General features: G+C 46.5%; 1 protein-coding gene across 1 annotated transcript in view; it reads left to right on the top strand.

Moving 5' to 3' along the window:
- LOC126092406 (protein dachsous-like) overlaps positions 1 to 19,351 on the top strand; it is a gene marked incomplete at its 5' end in the record, with an annotated part of 322,105 nt that overhangs the window by 218,754 nt on the left and 84,000 nt on the right. The window contains one exon of the mRNA XM_049907980.1: positions 5,862 to 6,231. Within this exon, the coding sequence (XP_049763937.1) occupies positions 5,862 to 6,231 (370 nt within the window). The remainder of the gene's footprint in view (positions 1 to 5,861; positions 6,232 to 19,351) is intronic.

The raw sequence follows: 19,351 nt of genomic DNA, 5'->3' as shown, positions 1-19,351 counted from the left end.
CAGTGATGTATACTGGCCGTAATGGGTGTAGGTCTACGTATTTCTGTCGCTGACTGAGGCCAGTGAGTGAACAACGCAGAGTCAGTATTTGCTTGATTTACAGACTGTACACCCGAGCATATGTGGCAACAGCGAGCCACTAGTGTTTATTTTCCCCCGGGCAGCAGGTCGGGTGTTGAAGTGCGGACACGTGGACGCACTTTGAGCTGCAGTTACGGCCGTGCAGAAAATATCAGGTCGTAGATTCTGACGCAGAGAAAAAGCAACCATCATTCTGATGTGTACACGTAATAAGGTACCGCGTATAAAAATATCTGCACCTATACTAGTTTCACCCAACAGATATAATATATATGCGTCGACAGTTAGTGTTTCGGTTTCGGTTTTTCAGCTTTTTATGATTCCGTACCTCAGTCGGTGAAAACAGAGCCTTGGTAGTTCAAAAAAATGGCGCTGAGCACTATGGGACTCAACTGCTGAGGTCATTAGTCCCCTAGAACTTAGAACTACTTAAACCTAACTAACCTAAGGACATCACAAACATCCATGCCCAAGGCAGGATTCGAACCTGCGACCGTAGCGGTCTTGCGGTTCCAGACTGCAGCGCCTTTAACCGCACGGCCACTTCGACCGGCCTTGGTAGTTCGTCCGCCTTTATGTCAGTCCGACTGCTGAAAATACTTTCTCTTTCTGATACGTATTTCAGAGAAATAATGTTCCGTCTTTAGGATTTCCAAAATTCACTTGAGGTTTTTCACCATAATCTGACGAAGCACACGCACCTGAGGGAGGTTATGTTGTTATATTAACAGAAAAAAGGTACGAATGCTAGTAAAAAACTACCTCTAGCTGTATATTAAGTATATATATGTTGCGAAAACCTGCTTTGTTGGTGGTTCATGCTGAAATTCCTAAACATTTTCGTTTTCATTACACAAATAATGACGCGCTGGATAAAGAAAATTGCTATCAAAGACTATTATGATTTTCTTATTATTATTTGTGAGAAATTATGTATATGAGAATTTGTGTACACTGTAATGAAGAGAAGTGCAAAGTGTTTTTACAGTTAATTTTGTGTCGAACGGATTTTGAAGGAAAAGAAGGGGATAAGACGAAATTACAGCCTAACAACGTGTGGGGTATCTTGAGCCAAATTTTCGTGGATTTCATTACGCACACAGACAGTGAGAAGTATAGGCCCATATTTTCGAAATTACGGTCTGTAAACTGCCAAAATTTCGCTTTTTTATTTATGTGTACGTATTTCAGAGCGAAAATTCCGTCTAGAAGGTTTACAAGTTCCGTATGAAGCTTTTTGTCGGAGCTTGGTGAAACATTCGCACCACAGTAATACGCAACTCTACTTCACTGTTGTTGTATGGTGAAATTGTTCTGTGCTGTTCCTACTTTATGTTATTAAACGAAAATCGTCACAGCGGATGTTCTATGACATCAGTTTTTTTGAGACAGTTACAGTTCAAAAATTGAAACAAAAAAAAACCTCTGATAAGTGAAACGGCCTATTAAAATCCATCCACGTGCTCTCATTTTCAGTCACAGATTTATACGGATGCGTGAATTACTAAAAACTGCTTGGCTGCTCACTACAAGCATAGCGCTGGCCAGCAGCCTTGAAAAATACACTAAACTCTGGTACTTAACAGTTCCACTCAGCCACCGTACGGAATCTGCGGGCTGCAGGTAAATCCGCTTGCGGTCCGTCGCAGCGTCGCTTCTCTGTTTACCTCGCTGCGCCACTCTGTTTCGTGCCGCGCTGTGACCTCCACTCGGAATGGCTAATGTGCCAACATCGAAGTGTTGTTAAATTGGCACTAGTGTCCATTAAATCTCTGTCATTAACGTCGAGTGTGATTTAGGCTGTATCCCACATGTTGCTCGCTATTCACGTGTCTCTCTTTTTCTTACTTACCGATTTTGACGTCAGTTCATTGATGCTATTTGACTAATGGCGTGCATAAAGAGAGGGAAACCAAACTCTCGTAACTTCTAATCAAAGCTAACGTAAACCTGAAATATGCTCGTAGAAGCGACGGCGTTGTTCGGTAAGTAATGGCAGACGGAGAAAGAAGAGGGAACGATCTCGCAAGTAAATCTGCTCGCGCCGTCTCCGTTCTCTCGTCGGGATAAAAAACTTCCGTAATTAAACTAGTTTCGGACGCGAAACATTGCCAGATTCGTGGTCTTTTGAGGGTGTAGAGTATCTCATTTACTTTCAATGTATGTGACTTCTTGCTACCATAGTTAACAACTTCTTTACGTATTAAGTCTAAAATTAATGTTTCGTCGTTTGTACTCGAAACTCATTGCCTCGGACCATTTCCTGAGCCCTTAAATCCTTATACATGGTAACCACGCCCAAAGTCTTCAGCTTTTTTTATTTATTTTGTCATATTATAAATGTGCAAAGACCTGTATATACTGCGTAATGCACTTGCTTCATTATGATTCCGCAAACACTTAATTTTAAAAAATGAGGGAAAATGTTTATAGAAGTGATTTTAATAGCCAATGAGTCAAGTTTAGCAGGTTAAGGCCTATGTAGGACTGGTGACGCGAAACTTGGGCGTTAGTCTGATTTATTGTAATCAGTGAAGTATGGACTCTCAGTCTCTATCAGTAGAAAAAAAAGTTTCAGTGTCTCTTTAGGTACGGCTTCGTGCTGGTGTTTCGACGTTGCAAACGACGAAGTGGAGAAAAAAATTGAGTATTCATTCGAAACACGGTTGCGAAAGGATCGTGGCCCGTTCAGGCGTTAGAGGTTGTCACATCTGGACTGGTTAATTATAATATGAAACATGGCACTCGCCGTCGTGAATAATCGCGTCAGCATTAGAATGTTTAAAACATTTTCTGTTGTGCTTTTTGCAAACCATACAAACGGCATTGTGAAACACGTTAAAAGTAACGTACATAATTTAGCAAGTAGGGTAAAGGTAACTCTAGCTCCTGGTGGAAAGAGAATAGAATTCACTGAATTTGAAAAAAAGAATCTGCTTCTGATCCAGAGCACTCGTGAAATCTTAAAATGTGAGTGAAGTCGAAAATTCAACATTCTAATGACTGAAGACAAATGACACATAGGTTTACAGGATCGTTTTCAGGAAATGAGTGCGTCGTCTTCATTACAACAATAATCTCCGTTCTTTACCGATACTGAAATTCGGAAGCTTGCGTACTTGGCGTTCTTACACTCTGTTAGCTGCTAGTATGTCAAGTTTTGGGGCAACTCTGTGCATTCGAAGGAAAAAAAGAAATATTTGAAGGGCGAGCTCAGAACAAGTGGTCAGAAGGGCAGTGCGATGTCAGTCCCTGAAAATCATGCAGACCGTTGTTCAAGCGTCCCGGAGGTGTACTTCTGCACTCCGTGTACTCAAACTCCCTCGTGGAATTTATGATTACCGCGTAATAGAGTTCCAAATGAGGATAGGAAACACGTGCGTCACCTACAGGTGATACAGCGGCCGTTTGAAATTAACGCGCTGATAAACCGCCACAGGGCGCGTGTTATTTTATTTATTAGTAGTTCTACTCGCCAGCTGTGATCATCTTTGCTTCTGCGGCGACACTTTAAAGGCTTAAAGCTGCACTCGGCAACGTCGTCAACCTAAAATCTGTATTGTTTATTGCGAACGTTTCACTTCGACAAAAGGCCGTAGTCCAAATACTTTTAGAAAAGATATGCTACCAGTTCAGTCCCCTTGAAAAGTCGTTCGTGCTGTTGCCTTGTGTGCATTTCATATACTCTTCATTTGTTCCATCGTTCAGTTACTTTGTTACTAAATACGAAACATTGTCTATGCCTCGATCAGAATAATAAAGTCATTGACAACTGAATTTGTAAAGGGGCGAAATTGTCGTTCGAAGGTGACCGCGCACGTGAAGTGGCTGCTGTAGAAATATCTGCGCCGTACCTTACTGGCTACGTTCAAACGCATCCCTTTTGCCGTACATAGTTGAGTTCGCTCTGCACGATGGTGGCAGTTTTGTTACTTCGCTGTACACTTTCGCTGCTAGCTGGGCACATTCTGTCACGTAAATTAAAAACGCCGCACAGAGAAACAACGTCAATAAATTGGAACAGTTGGAGAGATGTAACGACCAGGGAAGGTAGAGAAGGCGCGGCGAAGTTTGTTCTCCGATTGTTTGTTGCTAAGCCAAGCGCCCCGTGAACTGGCTGTCTGTCACTTTGCTATTCCGATCCAGGTACACAAACTGCACTGGTGTACGAAACATAAGGACGCACGTAACTTCCGCATGATGTGTCCCTGTCAACTAATACACCTTGATAAAATTTCGACGACACGTAGGAAGAACTGCTACAGCATAGCACAAAGATAACGTAAAGAAATGTGCAATCAGACGAACAAAATGCCATTTGATTCAAAGAGAATAATTACTGTGAAGTGACAGTGATTTATGACGGTCTCCTGTACATTAGAAAAGGCGGGTCGTTATTCTTAATAGGGTGTGTGATCACCACGGAGTGTAACGCACGTTGTGCAACGTGCTCCCGTGTGAGCCATAGTGTTGGTAAGGTGTTCTAATAGCAGAGCGTTGCCATTCCTGCGCGAGCGTGGTTGACGCCTGTTAGGCAGTCGCTGGTGCATTGGGGTGAGCTGCAGCAAGTGTCCGCAACGCATCCATCACGCGCTCGATGCGGGGGAAACGGGCGGAGCAGTCCGTTCGCCGAATATTCCTCTCGTTCCAAGAGCTTCTCCACCTGTGGTGTTCGATGGGATCACACCGTGTCACCCATAAAAATGAATCCAGGGCCGAATTCACCCCACTGAAAAGACACACATGGGGAAGGGTTACAGAGGCACAATGTCATTGAGAGTTGAGTGTACGGTATTTAAAGATTTGGGGGTCAGTACACCCATGCAGCATTATGCCTCCCAATGTCCTAACATCTGGGGCATCAGAATGTTCCTGGGTCTGTTACGTGTTCTCACTTCCCGCCATATGAGGGTACGTCCAGTGATCTGGAAGATAATGGTTCTGGTGGTCCGTGTGTTGTGATGTGTGGAGGCATACTGTTGCATAGTCGTGCTGACGCCCAAAACTTTGAACACTTTACTCTTACCAGTCAGCTTTGTTGTGTCACTGTACTCCTTCCCATGTTCGCCTTTTCAGGGGTGCATGCGCCCTTGACTTCAGTTTTACGGATGATACTGCACGACCTCATCGAGTAGCGCCGGTGTAGCAGCTCGCGGAACGCTGATGATGATGATGATGATTGGTTTGTGGGGCGCTCAACTGCGCGGTTATCAGCGCCCGCACAAATTCGCAACCTTTAGTCAGTCCAAACTCGCCACATTCACGAATGATCATGAAATGATGAGGACAAGAGAAACACCCAGTCGCCTCGAGGCAGGTGAAAATCCCTGACCCCGTCGGGAATCGAACCCGGGTCCCGGAAGGAGGGGATATTCGATGAATTTACTGCCCTGCCCTTTCCCCCGACTCGAATCTCATCGAACAGGTGTGGGATGGTGACGGGAGGGGGGGGAGGTGTTTTAGCACGTGTACAAGTACCAGCGACCGTGCAGCGGTTGTCAGTCGCAGTGGTGGAGGAACGGAACGCCCCGCCACAAGAACTTGGCAGAGCATGCCGTCCACGACGATCACGTGCCATATTAAGAACCACGTCCCGACTTTTCTAATGTACAGGGGACCATCATAAACCACGGTGACTTCAGCGTAATTATTGCCCCTCAATAAAGGCGTTATTTCTGTTCGCGTCGTTGCATCGAGCTACTTTGCTGGGTAGTGACACACCGTGCGGAAGCTACTCACTTCCCTGACGCTGCAGTGTGTGGTGTGGTGTGTGTGCGCAGGCGGCAACGCGGGCAACCGCTTCAGCGTGGACTCGCAGACGGGGCAGCTGGTGGCGCGGCCGCTGGACCGCGAGGCGCAGGCGCGCTACTGGCTGACGCTGGCGGCGCATGACGGCGGCCGGCCGGCGCTGTCGGCCGCCTGCAACATCTCCGTGTCCGTCGAGGACCTCAACGACAACGACCCGCGCTTCTCGCAGCCGCGCTACGACGCCGCGCTGGCCGAGGACGCGCCGCCGGGCACCGCCGTGCTCACCGTGGCCGCCGCCGACGCAGACCTGGGCGCCAACGGCCGCGTCTCCTACTCGCTCGCCAACGAGAGCCACTGGCTCTTCCGCATCGACAACCGCACCGGCGTCATCTCCACGGCAGGGTGCGTACCGAGACAAAACAAAACAAAAATAGCCCGCGCTCTGCACGCGTGTCTCATCGTGCGCGGCCCACCTGCCGAGAGTGCCGCCCTCGTGTAAAGGGCTGCCGTGCAGCTCGGAACCCTGATCTTTTGCTCTCACCACTTCCTCTCCAGTCTTGTCTGCATGCCTGTCTGTCTCCTCTTCCAGGTGATTCGCTCTCCAGTGGGCGCCTACATTGAGATTTCCACCCTAAGACGATTTTTCGTGTTTAAAAATAAAACTAGCGCAGCCATATATGAATTGAACAAGAAACCGGCGGTTTCGGCCTCCACCGGCCATCTTCAGATCGTTAGAAGTATGCATAAGTTCAATCCCTGACATTGCCCATCTGGTTTCCCCTGTGTTTGAGAGCGAACTGGTGCATCTGTCTTTTGATCTGGAGATGGCTGGTGATGGCTGAGAACGCTCATTTCTTTTGACATTAATTGCGACTGCGCTACAAAATTAACTTTTTGAAAACCATTCCAACAGAACGGGCATATAATTAGTGAAACTGAACAGTTCAAATTTCTAGGTGTTCAGATAGATAGTAAGCTGTCGGGGGAAGCCCACGTTCAGGATCTTGTTCAAACACTTAATACCGCCATTTTTGCTATTCGAACGGTATCAAAAGTGAGTGATGCTTCGACACGAAAATTAGTCTACTTTGCTTATTTTCATTCGCTTATGTCGTATGGTATTATATTTTGGGGTAACTATTCCCATTCTACAAGGATCTTTGTGGCCCAGAAACGGGCGGTTCGGGCAATAAGTGGTGTGAGTTCACGAACCTCTTGGAGGTTCACGAGTCTGGGTATTTTGACGTTGGCCTCTCGATATGTATATTCCTTATTGTCGTTTCTTGTTACCTATATTAGTTTATTCCCAACAATAAGCAGCTTTCACTCGGATAATACTCGGCAGAAATCAAACCTGCATTTGGATCGGACTTCCTTAACTCTTGTGCAAAAAAGGTGTGCAGTATACTGCTGCATCCATTGTCAATAAGCTGCCGCTCGAATTCAAAAATCTTAGCACTAATCCACGCCCTTTCAAATCGAAACTGAAGAGTTTCCTCATCGGTCACTCCTTCTATTCTGTCGAGGAGTTCCTTGAAAAATTAAGCTGATTCTTACTGTATTGCTGATAGCGTTTACTTAAACTTATGGACTGCCTTTTTCCAGGTTCATGAACATTTATTTTTATCTGTTATTATTTTTATGTTGTAATTACATGTACTGACACGTTCCATGACCTTGGAGATTTGCTCCTCAGTCTGGTCCTACGGAACCTGACGTATAGCCGGCCGCGGTGGTCTAGCGGTTCTGGCGCTACAGTCCGGAACCGCGGGACTGCTACGGTCGCAGGTTCGAATCCTGCCTCGGGCATGGGTGTGTGTGATGTCCTTAGGTTAGTTAGGTTTAAGTAGTTCTAAGTTCTAGGGGACTTATGACCTAAGATGTTGAGTCCCATAGTGCTCAGAGCCTGACGTATAAGTAAATAAATAAATAAATAAAGCACTAACGTCTCCAGTACTACTGAGATGTGGTGTGTAGCGGGAAGCGGGAAGCCGAGGGTTCCAACGATTGATTGAGCACCGTGGGACCTTCACTTTTCATATGCATTTATTCAAAGGAAAAAAAAGGACGCTCCAAAAATTAAAAAAAAATTCAGCACGCAATAGTGTCTGAAATTGTTCATTAACAAAAGGCATACGTAATTTTAGAAAAACATAACAGTAAACACAAGTCTGTTAAACAATAGACTTGCAGCTCTCGGGATCCCGAACATACGCAAATGCTGAATAAGAAAATATTTTAGGTATGTAGTATAAACTGGTACTTCACGAAAGATCGCCAGCTGGCAGTAAGAATATTTACGCAAGTTCCTCCTTGAAACGACATGGCGACTTGTGTATAATCAAAGGTGATAACAGCACAAAGCGTGACAGAGAAATAGCTCGCCTGTGCTACAGTCACCCAGCCTGTACGTCCGTTCAGTGATACCATCAACAGCACTACCTAAAAGACAGAGTAGCATTTAATTACGGTACAGTAATATCACCATCATTAGCATCGAACAAAAAGAAATCTTTCAAATAGGCATATATAAAAAGCAGTATGCTATAGCTATTAATGAAATAATGCAACGTGTCTTCATTCTATCAGTGTGTTACTGCGGAGTCAAATACTTGCATACGACGTCAATCTTCGCTCTTGGTTCTTGCTTCTCCCGCCAATACCAACACTCTCATAAACATCTCCTTTACTGCTTGCGGAACAACACCGTGCAATAAAATGCCACCTGTAACGAACTTGAGTTAATAACTTGCAGGGGCAACGTTGGACGGTATCCGCTCCACAGTAATCCACAGCCCACTTCCTCGGAAGCGCGAGAAGCACTGTAAGTGGTTTATTATGACACCGCGACCAATGCCAATCTCCGATATCGGAAACACTTAGCATCTTCCGCGCCATTGCCTATCCCCTTGGGCATAATCAATGCTTGGACACACAATCCACAATGCATGTTCCAGCCCAGTTTGCACGCCTCGCGCTCCAGCGAATAGCCGCGTCCTCGGCTTCGGACACGAACCCGATGCCCTTCGGAGGTGAAGTCGCGAGCCGCAAGCGGGCCCTGACCCGGCACGGCGTACGTTGTATCCAACTCAATTTTTGCTGTGTATTTCTTGCATTCTTATGCGTCTAAGGCAGGTTGTACGATGCACTCAGTACCCTGAATATACTCGACATAAGTGTTTCTTTTTTATTCTTAGCTCTAATACAACAACAGTAAAGCTTTCAGATTATACTTTACGACTTAACGTTAAGCATACAGGTTAAATCCGAACTCCACCGACGAAGAAACGGTAAATCATTTAGGTTATACCTTAAGACTTAACAATAAGTATACACGTTAAACCCAAACTCCAACGATAAAGTTTCGCAGGTTGTTCGGGGATATTCTCTGTGTATTTTGGTATAAAGCACCTCTGTTCACCAACGACTCATCACAAAGTAATGATGGAATTACGCTTTATTTCGTTTTTATCTCAATTTCATTGTTTCTGTGAAAATTCCTTCGCAGCAGTGACTGATACTGTATCGTGTCATCTCCAAAACGTACAACACAAAACATAGAGTAATGCAGAAGTACTGTTGTCGATAGTAGTTACCTCAGTGAATCGAACAAGTTCCGTCCAAAACAAGATACACACTGTACGCCGTCGAAATTTGCACTGTTGTCCAGATATTTTCAGTACGATACAGAGACAAAAAGATAAACTGTGGTACAAAACCAAACTAAATTCAGTTATTCTGTAACGAACCGCCAAAACTTTCAGAAAATATTCCTGAACAACCTCTGAAATTTTTTCGGTGCCGTTCACTGTGTATATAAAAAAATGCCGAATGAATTAGGAAGAATATCACACGAAAGTAGCTAATAAAACATAAAACGAATGGTTTACGTTGTGTCTAGCGTATTCAAGACTGTGGATTTCTTGGACTCCGTTGTGTTTGCGGCAAACACGGTACATCATCGACTGTTGTGGGGACCTATACTTGTTCTGCAAATAATGTAGGTTTACAGCCTCCTTGTGTACACTCTTTGTATTCTATAATGCGATTAGCCCTCTAGTTATTGTTTGACTCGGTAAGTCTCGGACCACCATAACCGCTTACGAATTTATTCCCTAGCCTATGGCAACAATGAGCTTCAGTATAGACGCCCTGTCATTCGTGTCTTGCCTGTGACTTAGTTACTTGCCGCGCTCAGCTGCCTCCCTGATCAAAGTTACTTCCCCAAACCGGTTTTTCTTTACCATCACATTATATTCTCGTCGTCACGTTACATGTTTATCAATATGTATTCAACTCCTAAACAGGAACAAGTTACCGTAGCATACGTGAATATACGCTCATGTTCAGAAAAACCAGAAAATCTTTAATGACGAGAGATAGGACCTTCATATTCACAATACATGTACATTAATTTGTTCTGCAAAAATGATTAGGATTTCAGTCACCTCGGTTCAGCATGTATCCCTTACCCAGTAGGCTCAGGGTCCACATGGTCCCTAATAACTTGTTACATGTGTGATGGCGTCGACTCATATAAGATTGTGGTATAGCCGGGCCAGGGCGAAAATCTGACATCCTGTGACAGTAAGAAGCCACGTGTTCGTCCAGCAACGTGTGGTCGTGCATTGTGTCGCTGAAAAATGGCGTCTGGGGTGATGTGCAGAAAGGGAATGGCTATGGGTCACAGCCCTCTGTGGACACGCACCAACTGTGATTTGCGGTTGTACCCAATAGCACCCCACGCAATAAGGCCTTGCGTCGGCGCCGTATGCCTTGGTGCGAATACAGTCTCTATACGCAACTCCACCTGTCTGCGGCGAACCGAAATGCGGCCATCATTTCCAAACAAACAGAACCTGCATCGGTCCGAAAACACTATCCGATGCCATTCCTGCCCCAGTGACGTCTTTCCATATACCATTACCGTCTAGCGCGTTTATGTACATTCGTCAAACGTAGGCGGAGAAGTGGACGACGCGCACGTAACCTACGCCGTAATAAACGGCGACATCTGTCACCCCTGATTGTGTACGACGGGCTGCACCGTTCTGTCGTTGTGCCAGAGCCGAGGGGGACGCAGGTCTGCCCTGAGGTGCCATTACGATGAGGTGTCCATCTTTCGGGGGTTGGTCTGGGTGGCGCGACCTCACCCATCTCGTCGTGCTCTAGGCCTTCCGTGTACCATCCTGCACACACCTGTTGCACTGCTGAAACACTTCGTCCCACACGGCAACCAATTTCCCGGATGGTTACATCGCATTCTCTCATGTCAATTATGCGTTCTCTTTGAAATTGACTGATTTGACGGTGCGGTTTGCGCGTACATCTGCGAGGCGTCCTTCACGTTTGCTCGAGTCACACTGATTTGTTACCTTCGGTTTCATAGTGACAACAAGGCCCGCAGGTACGTCTCACCGATAGCTGGTGTTGCGCTGTGATGTTGATGCTGACCTCGCAGCCGCGGGCCGACGTGGTTCAAATGCTAATCATTTCTGCATAACATACTAAGGTACGTGTCCTGTGAATATGACCGTCCTATTTATAGTCGTTCACGGTATTCTGTTTTATCCGAGCGTAAGGGATTACTCTCGGAATAACAGTTATGTTCGAACTTTATGTACTTCTTTATAGCAAGTAGACACGTAAAAGATTTTCCACTTCATAGCAAATGAAAAAAACAATTCATGCGTCTCTTGTGTCTTAAACGTTATTTTTTACATGTTACATGCTGAAAAATGGTACAGATATTACTTATTGCAACAGTTTTTATACTTAGATTGTTGGGCGAATCCGGCGCAGTTTCAGAGATGCTTTTTCGATACACGCAAGTCAACACTAGGTATGTCAGGGATCACTGCAAAGAAAAAACTCGTTTCGTGAATATAGTGAGGTTGTTGGTCCACGTCAGAGAGAAAATATCTTTATTTTAAACCACTGCGTCAGGTCCTATGAAGTCATTGTAAATCGCTGAGATCTGAGGCAAATACTCGGCATTTCGTCTCCTTTTGCCGCGGCTCTTTTGATTGCAAGCAGCAGTTCAGCCGATTGAAACAATATTAATGTTAATTCTAGGCTGTAACAGAATGGCAGAGGTGGAGAATATATCGAACTACACCTTCGGCTGCATTGTTTTTGGGTGTGCTCTGCTAGTCTGTAGAGATTCACAGACATTCTTACGACGTACGGTAAGAAGCCTTGTTTCAGTCCGCTCTGTTCATTAATTATATCATTCTTCTATGTACTTAGCGCTGTAGCATTTGTTAATCAACGAACGAGCGACGAAACTAACAAATTGCGCTTTCTGACTTGCCATGGTATTATTGTGAAAATCAGTCTTGTAGTTGAAGTTTAAACGCTGAAAACACAGTGCATACAAGATCCCAGCTGAATGGCGCAGACAGATTTTTCCATTTTCTTTTTCAAGTTCCTTAGTGATGATATCATCATTTTCGAAACAGTGTATTTTTGGCTGTGATCTAAGCTATGAGAACGGCTATGTGTCAGTTCTGGTGCCACCGTTATATACTTCGCTTAGGGGTTGTAAGAATAAGATAACAGAGATTAGGTCACATTCAGCGGGATATACAGTCATTTTCCCACTCTAAGTGCAAAAATGGATTATGACAGGAAATTCCACCAAGCAGTATAAAGTCGCTTCCGGAGTGGGCACAAAAATGTATTTTTAAAGAGCCCATTTAGTGGTGGCAGGTAAATAATGGGACACGTGATTTTTAGTCGGTCACTTTGCCATTCAGACATTTCGTCTGGGAGACACTCTGAAAAAAACAATACACTTTTATTCGGCATTGACCATATCTTTCCTAAGTTCCATTCGCTCGTTAGAGCTCACATGCCCGCCCCTAAGAGAAACCGTTCAGTTATGTGGAAGAAGCCGTTCGTTTATGGGCAACGGATAATGAACTGCGAACAACTGAGGAAATGGAAAAAATATTGGTATCCCTAGTGCTGGAATAAATATTTTTACTTTCTCATATGATTCGTATTAATATCAGACGACAGTACTTTTGGTGTTGGAATACCTCGCGAGTTTTAAAACTCGTGTCAAAGCAAATACTGTTAAAAAAATTGAAGAAAAATGCAGTCAACTGTTAGGTGGACTGATTTGCCTCAAAACAAGAAATAAAATAAATACGAGAAGCATCTGACGCTCCTTTGAATGATGCTCGGTAAATGTACAGCTTGTAGACTGCACTGTGTACAAAATCCACCAGACATCTATCCTCTGGTACTCTTTAAAATACTGAGATTCTAAGTTAAACATTAAACTTTAAATTCTTAATCGGATTCACGTTTACGGTAAACGATTTGGAGCATCATTCAAAGCTACTTCAAATGTTTGTCTAATCTGCTTTCTTTCTTACTTTTAGAAAATTCGTTTCATAAAAACATTTAATGTTTTTGTTCAGTTTTTTTATTTCCAAATTTTTATTGACGTTTAAATACCACACCAATGTAACTTTTTTATGCGCAAAATAACTAGGCCTTGAAGAGATGAACGTTTTGACACTTATTTCACATGGTTAACAGCAAGTATTCGTGAAAGATTTCCCTTTTCTCTCGAGTCTGTAATTAAGCTTTTGTTAATTACTTTACTTTCAAGCAATTACATTTTTTTAATGCAAAACTAGACTTTATGGCGGTAATTTTGTCCATTTCGCACTCTTCGTTCCCTCCTCTCGAACATTTGACCAGAAAAGAAGACTAAGAGGGAGGTAGTGGTGGACGCGTAGCGAGAGGCGCCTCGAGAACCCAAATACAGTGTTACGGCTGAAGGGGAGTGCAGGTGAATGGAGAGAGGCAGTAATCGCGTCAGTTTGATAGGCAGCGGTCGAACTGCGGCCTTTAATGACGATTACCGTAATTTACGACACGTTGAAACCGCTTATTGAAAATAATTCACCGGCTGCATTTCATTTGCCCGCCGGACAGAGTCGCCCCTAAGGTTGCGTACGACTCGGGCGTCCACTAAATCCGGCCCCGCTCGTCGGCCATTCATCTTGTCGAGATCTCCGGAGGCAGCCGCAGCCACCTGGCCGCGCAGATGACGTACCGCGTGTCCGAGCCGCTCGCTGGACAATGCGCGCCGCTCCAGGCCCGCCCCGCCAGTCGGGGGCTCCAGGGCCGGCGGCGCGCCGCACCCGTATGCAGATGGCGCCACTCGCCCTGATTTACAGTCGCCTCTCGGTCGCTCCCTGTACCTCGCTCCCCATCCCCCCCCCCCCCCCCCCCAGAAAGTCCCCGGTAATTTCCTCTGGCTGGGGTATTGGGCTGCAGGGCTGCCGGGACGGAACGATTATCCCCCGGCTAAGGAGATTGCTCGTCCCCATTTTGGTCAAGAGCTCCGTTGCGCCGGTGCAACTCTGTCTCAGGAAACCTCGGTGTCGGGGTCTCTGCTTTTTTATTCACAATTCTGTAGATCGCATTTGGGGACATTTTGACAGTTTACGAAAATAACACCTCAGGTGAGCACAACATGGTCACTTACAATTGGTTTTGACTGACCACGATGAGCGCTAAATGGTCATGTAACGCGTTATATTTGTAACAAGATGGGCTACCACTGCAGACGACGACTCGTAAAGTGTCGAAACCGGTAAACTGCCAAAATTCCAACAAATGTCATCAAGACAATTGTTAATAAAAATGTACACTCTTAAGACATAAAAAAAACGACGCACCACGAAGGAAATATCCGAATGGGACGTCAATATGTAGACGTGATGTACATGTGTAGACAGACATATGATTACAATTTCAGAAAAAGTGGATGATTTAATCAAGAGAAAGAGCCTTTCAAAAACTGAGGAACCCAATAACGCGTTGGTTGACCCCTGATCCTGATGCAGGCATTGCTTAACATTGATTGACAGGGTTTTTGCACGTCGTCCAGAGGATATCGTGCCAAATTCTGTCCTCTTGTCCTATTAGACCATCAAAATCCCGAGCTGCTTGTGTGTGTGAAATTTTACGGGACTTAACTGCTAAGGTCATCAGTCCCTAAGCTTACACACTACGTAACCTAAATTATCTTAAGGTCAAATAGACACACCCATGCCCGAGGGAGGACTCGAACCTCCGCCGGGACCAGCGGCACAGTCCATGACTGCAGCGCCCTAGACCGCTCGGCTAATCCCGCGCGGCCCGCGAGCTGCTTGGAGGCCGTGCTAATAATGCTGCCGCTGTGAGATACCCACCCGGATGCCGACCGCCGCTCGGCCTGACACCCAGCAATGTTGGTCTGGGCTGCCATTTCTTTTCGTAGCAGGACGCCTTCAGTTGTCATCCGCGCCACCATTCATCACAGAGCTGCGTCGACGATATTCTGCGCCCCGTTTTGTTGCCCTCCGTGGTAAGCCATCCTGGACTTACTTTTCAGTAAGATAATGGCCGCTCGAACACTACTGCTTGTCTTCGTCGTTTGCCAAATCCTACGTCGAACTGCAAGGTTACTGGATGTCTCCCCAAGGATTGTAGGTGATACCCTTCAGTCAGCTAGCGGTTTTGACATTCTGACGCACTCATTGGACAGAATTTTGTATGACATGCCTCGCGAAGACACCAAGCAACTCTTGTAAGTAGCCTATTTAGGTTTTTATGTTGGTAACGCCTCGTAGCGCTCTGTATGAAAATCGCTGACTCTGCTGTGTGCAGTCCATGGCTGCTTGGCATTGTTGAAATATTCGCTATTGTAGTGGGGGGCAGTTGGATGTGAACACCGCATACCACTGGGCGGTTGGAGGTGAGCCGCCAGCAGTGGTGGATGTGGGGAGAGAGATGGCAGAATTTTAAGAGCGGACGATCTGGACGTGTGTCCGCCAGAAAGAGTAAATTTGTAATACTGGATATCATGAACTAATATATATATATATATATATATATATATATATATATATATATATATAATGACTTTTGAACACTATTAAGGTAAATACATTGTTTGTTCTCTATCAAAATCTTTCATTTGCTAACTATGCGTATCAGTAGTTAGTGCCTTCAGTAGTTTGAATCTTTTATTTAGCTGGCAGTAGTGGCGCTCGCTGTGTTGCAGTAGTTCGAGTAAAGAAGATTTTTGTGAGGTAACTGATTTGTGAAACGTATAGGTTAATGTTAGTCAGGGCCATTCTTTTGTAGGGATTTTTGAAAGTCAGATTGCATCGCGCTAAAAATATTGTGTGTCAGCTTAAGCACAGTCATTAATAATTTTTCTAAGGGGACTTTTCACTCTGTCAGGCAGTGTCAAGACGAATAGTCAAAGTTCACGTTTCCGCAGTTACCGCAGGCAAGTAGGAAGGACGCGAATGCCACGCTAATCGCTTGTCAACATGTCGGTGCTTATAAAGTCGAATTGGAGTCGACCTACGTTCCGTATAAGCTGCAGCAACGCCGTCAAAAGAAAAGTTTTTGATCGCCCCTTATACACTGCTGGGGAAAAAATAGTACACCCTTTTAGAAGTTTACAGTTCACTGAAGATATGGAGTACATGAAGTGATTACATTTACAGATCAATAGCACAACGTATCGACCCGTGAGGAAACGCCGTCATAGTAGGTGGTGTAGCGTCTGCGGGCGGCACGCCTGGTCGTACTGTTCACGTAGTTCTGTAACACAAGTTGAAGGGTCGCACGAGTCGGTTCTCGTCCCATCGTATCCCACACGTATTCGGTTGCAGACAGGTCCGCAGGTAGCGCTGGCCAGGGAAGTTGCTGCACGTCTTGCAGACCGCGGGCAGTGTGTGAGCGAACGTTATCCTGTTGGAACAGCACATCACCTCCCTGTTTGCAAGAATGACAAAAGAGCCGTTCTGACAAGATTCTTCACGCACCGAGCGCCGATTAGTGTCCCGTCCACAAACAGAGGTGAACGAGAGTCGTAGGCTGAGGCCCGGCTTTGGGCCAGTGTGTCTCGGACGAATGCAGTGTGCGAGGCAGCGCTCACCAGATAGATGTACGTCATATGCGCCAACGACCTTCGCTTGCGTGCAGGCAGAATCTGCTTCATCACTGAAGACCACGTCGCTCCATTCCATCTTCCGAGACCGAGCGAGGTGGCGCAGTGGTTAGACACTGGACTCGCATTCGGGAGAACTTCGGTTCAATCCCGCGTCCGGCCATCCTGATTTAGGTTTTCCGTGATTTCCCTAAATCACTCCAGGCCAATGCCGGGATGGTTCCTCTGAAAGGGCACGGCCGGCTTCCTTCCCCATCCATCCCTAATCCGATGAGACCGATGACCACGCTGTCTGGTCTCCTTCCCCAAACCAACCAACCAACCATCTTCCGAGACATCCACTGACGGCGCCAGTACAGCCGTGTATGTCGACGCTGTGGCGCTAGAGGAAAGTTGGCGACAGGTGTGCGCGTCCGTATTCCCGCTCCTAACAACCGGTTGGCAACAGTTCGTGTTGACATTTCTGGCTGGTCTCACAAACTCTCCTATCTGTACTTCGTAGCTGTAAGGCGTGCCACCGATGCCCTTACAATAGGACGATGCTCGCTGGCGTCTGTGCTGCGTGGACGTCCAGAACCTCGTATGCAGATGTGAGAGTGCCGACGCGACCACTGATTGCGGCATCGTTGCACGTCTGGCGCAGCACCTCCAGCTTCTGTTGACAGTTCTCTGAAAGAACCGTCGCGCCACTCGGACGGCCGCAATTTGCCCCCTTTCGAACTCGCTCGGTTGGCAGTAGGAAGCACGAATGCCTCTCCGAGGCACAGTTGCCTGCTTGCTTCACACGTTTCAGCCTTCTGGCTGTCAGCATTCTCTATTAAAAGGTAGACACAGACGGCGCCCTGGTAACTATACCACTAAACTATCTTTGGAACCACTATCCCCCAGGTGGCATATGCGGATCAATATCGACGTCGCCTCTCCAGGTGCACAACTTTTGTTTCCGGCAGTGTATTTCCCTCAGTATGACGTGACTTAATCTGACCACACTGAGGGACTCGCAGTGCCAGCGTGGGGCCCCGGGGACCACCCCCACCCGCACCCCCGGTCGGCGGTAATTGCGGCCGCAGCCGGCCGGCCAGCCAGCTATCTATCGCCAGCCGCGCATCTGCGGCCGTTTCCACAGATCCGCGTGACCCGCGCCAGCCTAACGGCCGGCCCCGCCAGATACCATCGCACCGAATCTGCGGCGCCACGTGAATATCTTAATTGGCGAGCCTGGCACCCGCCCGTGCCTGCGAGGGCGATTACTGCCGTCCGTGCGTACGGCGACGTGGCCCGTGCCCCGTGCGTGCGCCCGCGGCCACGGCCGCCGACCCCGCTGCGCGTCCGCACCGGCCCGCTAGCTGCTCCTGACTGCTAATAGATAGTTCGGTTTGCGAGGATCGTTAGCGCACTCTCCTGTACGTACCGCCACACTTATACTTTTCCCGCAGTAAAATAAACTTCGGCAGTACCGTTGGCGAATCTTATGAAACCGTTACAGCTCCCATTTCATATACAGGGTGTTTCAAAAATGACCGGTATATTTGAAACGGCACTAAAAACTAAACGAGCAGCGATAGAAATACACCGTTTGTTGCAATATGCTTGGGACAACAGTACATTTTCAGGCGGACAAACTTTCGAAATTACAGTAGTTACAATTTTCAACAACAGATGGCGCTGCAAGTGATCTGAAAGATATAGAAGACAACGCAGTCTGTGGGTGCGCCATTCTGTACGTCGTCTTTCTGCTGTAAGCGTGTGCTGTTCACAACGTGCAAGTGTGCTGTGGACAACACGGTTTATTCCTCAGAACAGAGGATTTTTCTGGTGTTGGAATTCCACCGCCTAGAACACAGTGTTGTTGCAACAAGACGAAGTTTTCAACGGAGGTTTAATGTAACCAAAGGACCGAAAAGCGATACAATAAAGGATCTGTTTGAAAAATTTCAACGGACTGGGAACGTGACGCATGAACGTGCCGGAAAGGTAGTGGGACCACGTACGGCAATCACAGAGGGCAACGCGCAGCTAGTGCAGCAGGTGATCCGACAGCGGCCTCGGGTTTCCGTTCGCCGTGTTGCAGCTGCGGTCCAAATGACGCCAACGTCCACGTATCGTCTCGTGCGCCAGAGTTTACGCCTCTATCCGTACAAAATTCAAACGCGGCAACCCCTCAGCGCCGCTACCATTGCTGCACGAGAGACATTCGCTAACGATATAGTGCACAGGATTGATGACGGCGATATGCATGTGGGCAACATTTGGTTTACTGACGAAGCTTATTTTTACCGGGACGGCTTCGTCAATAAACAGAAATGGCGCATATGGGGAACCGAAAAGCCGCATGTTGCAGTCCCATCGTCCCTGCATCCTCAAAAAGTACTGGTCTGGGCCGCCATTTCTTGCAAAGGAATCATTGGCCCATTTTTCAGATCCGAAACGATTACTGCATCACGCTATCTGGACATTCTTCGTGAATTTGTGGCGGTTACAAACTGCCTTAGACGACACTGCGAACACCTCGTGGTTTATGCAAGATGGTGCCCGGCCACATCGCACGGC

The sequence above is a fragment of the Schistocerca cancellata genome, chromosome 7 (genome assembly GCF_023864275.1).
Source record: "Schistocerca cancellata isolate TAMUIC-IGC-003103 chromosome 7, iqSchCanc2.1, whole genome shotgun sequence".
Classification (NCBI taxonomy): Eukaryota; Metazoa; Arthropoda; class Insecta; order Orthoptera; family Acrididae; genus Schistocerca; species Schistocerca cancellata.
The sequence above is the reverse complement of the archived record's forward strand: the minus strand, read 5'-3'. Positions and strand labels throughout refer to the sequence as shown.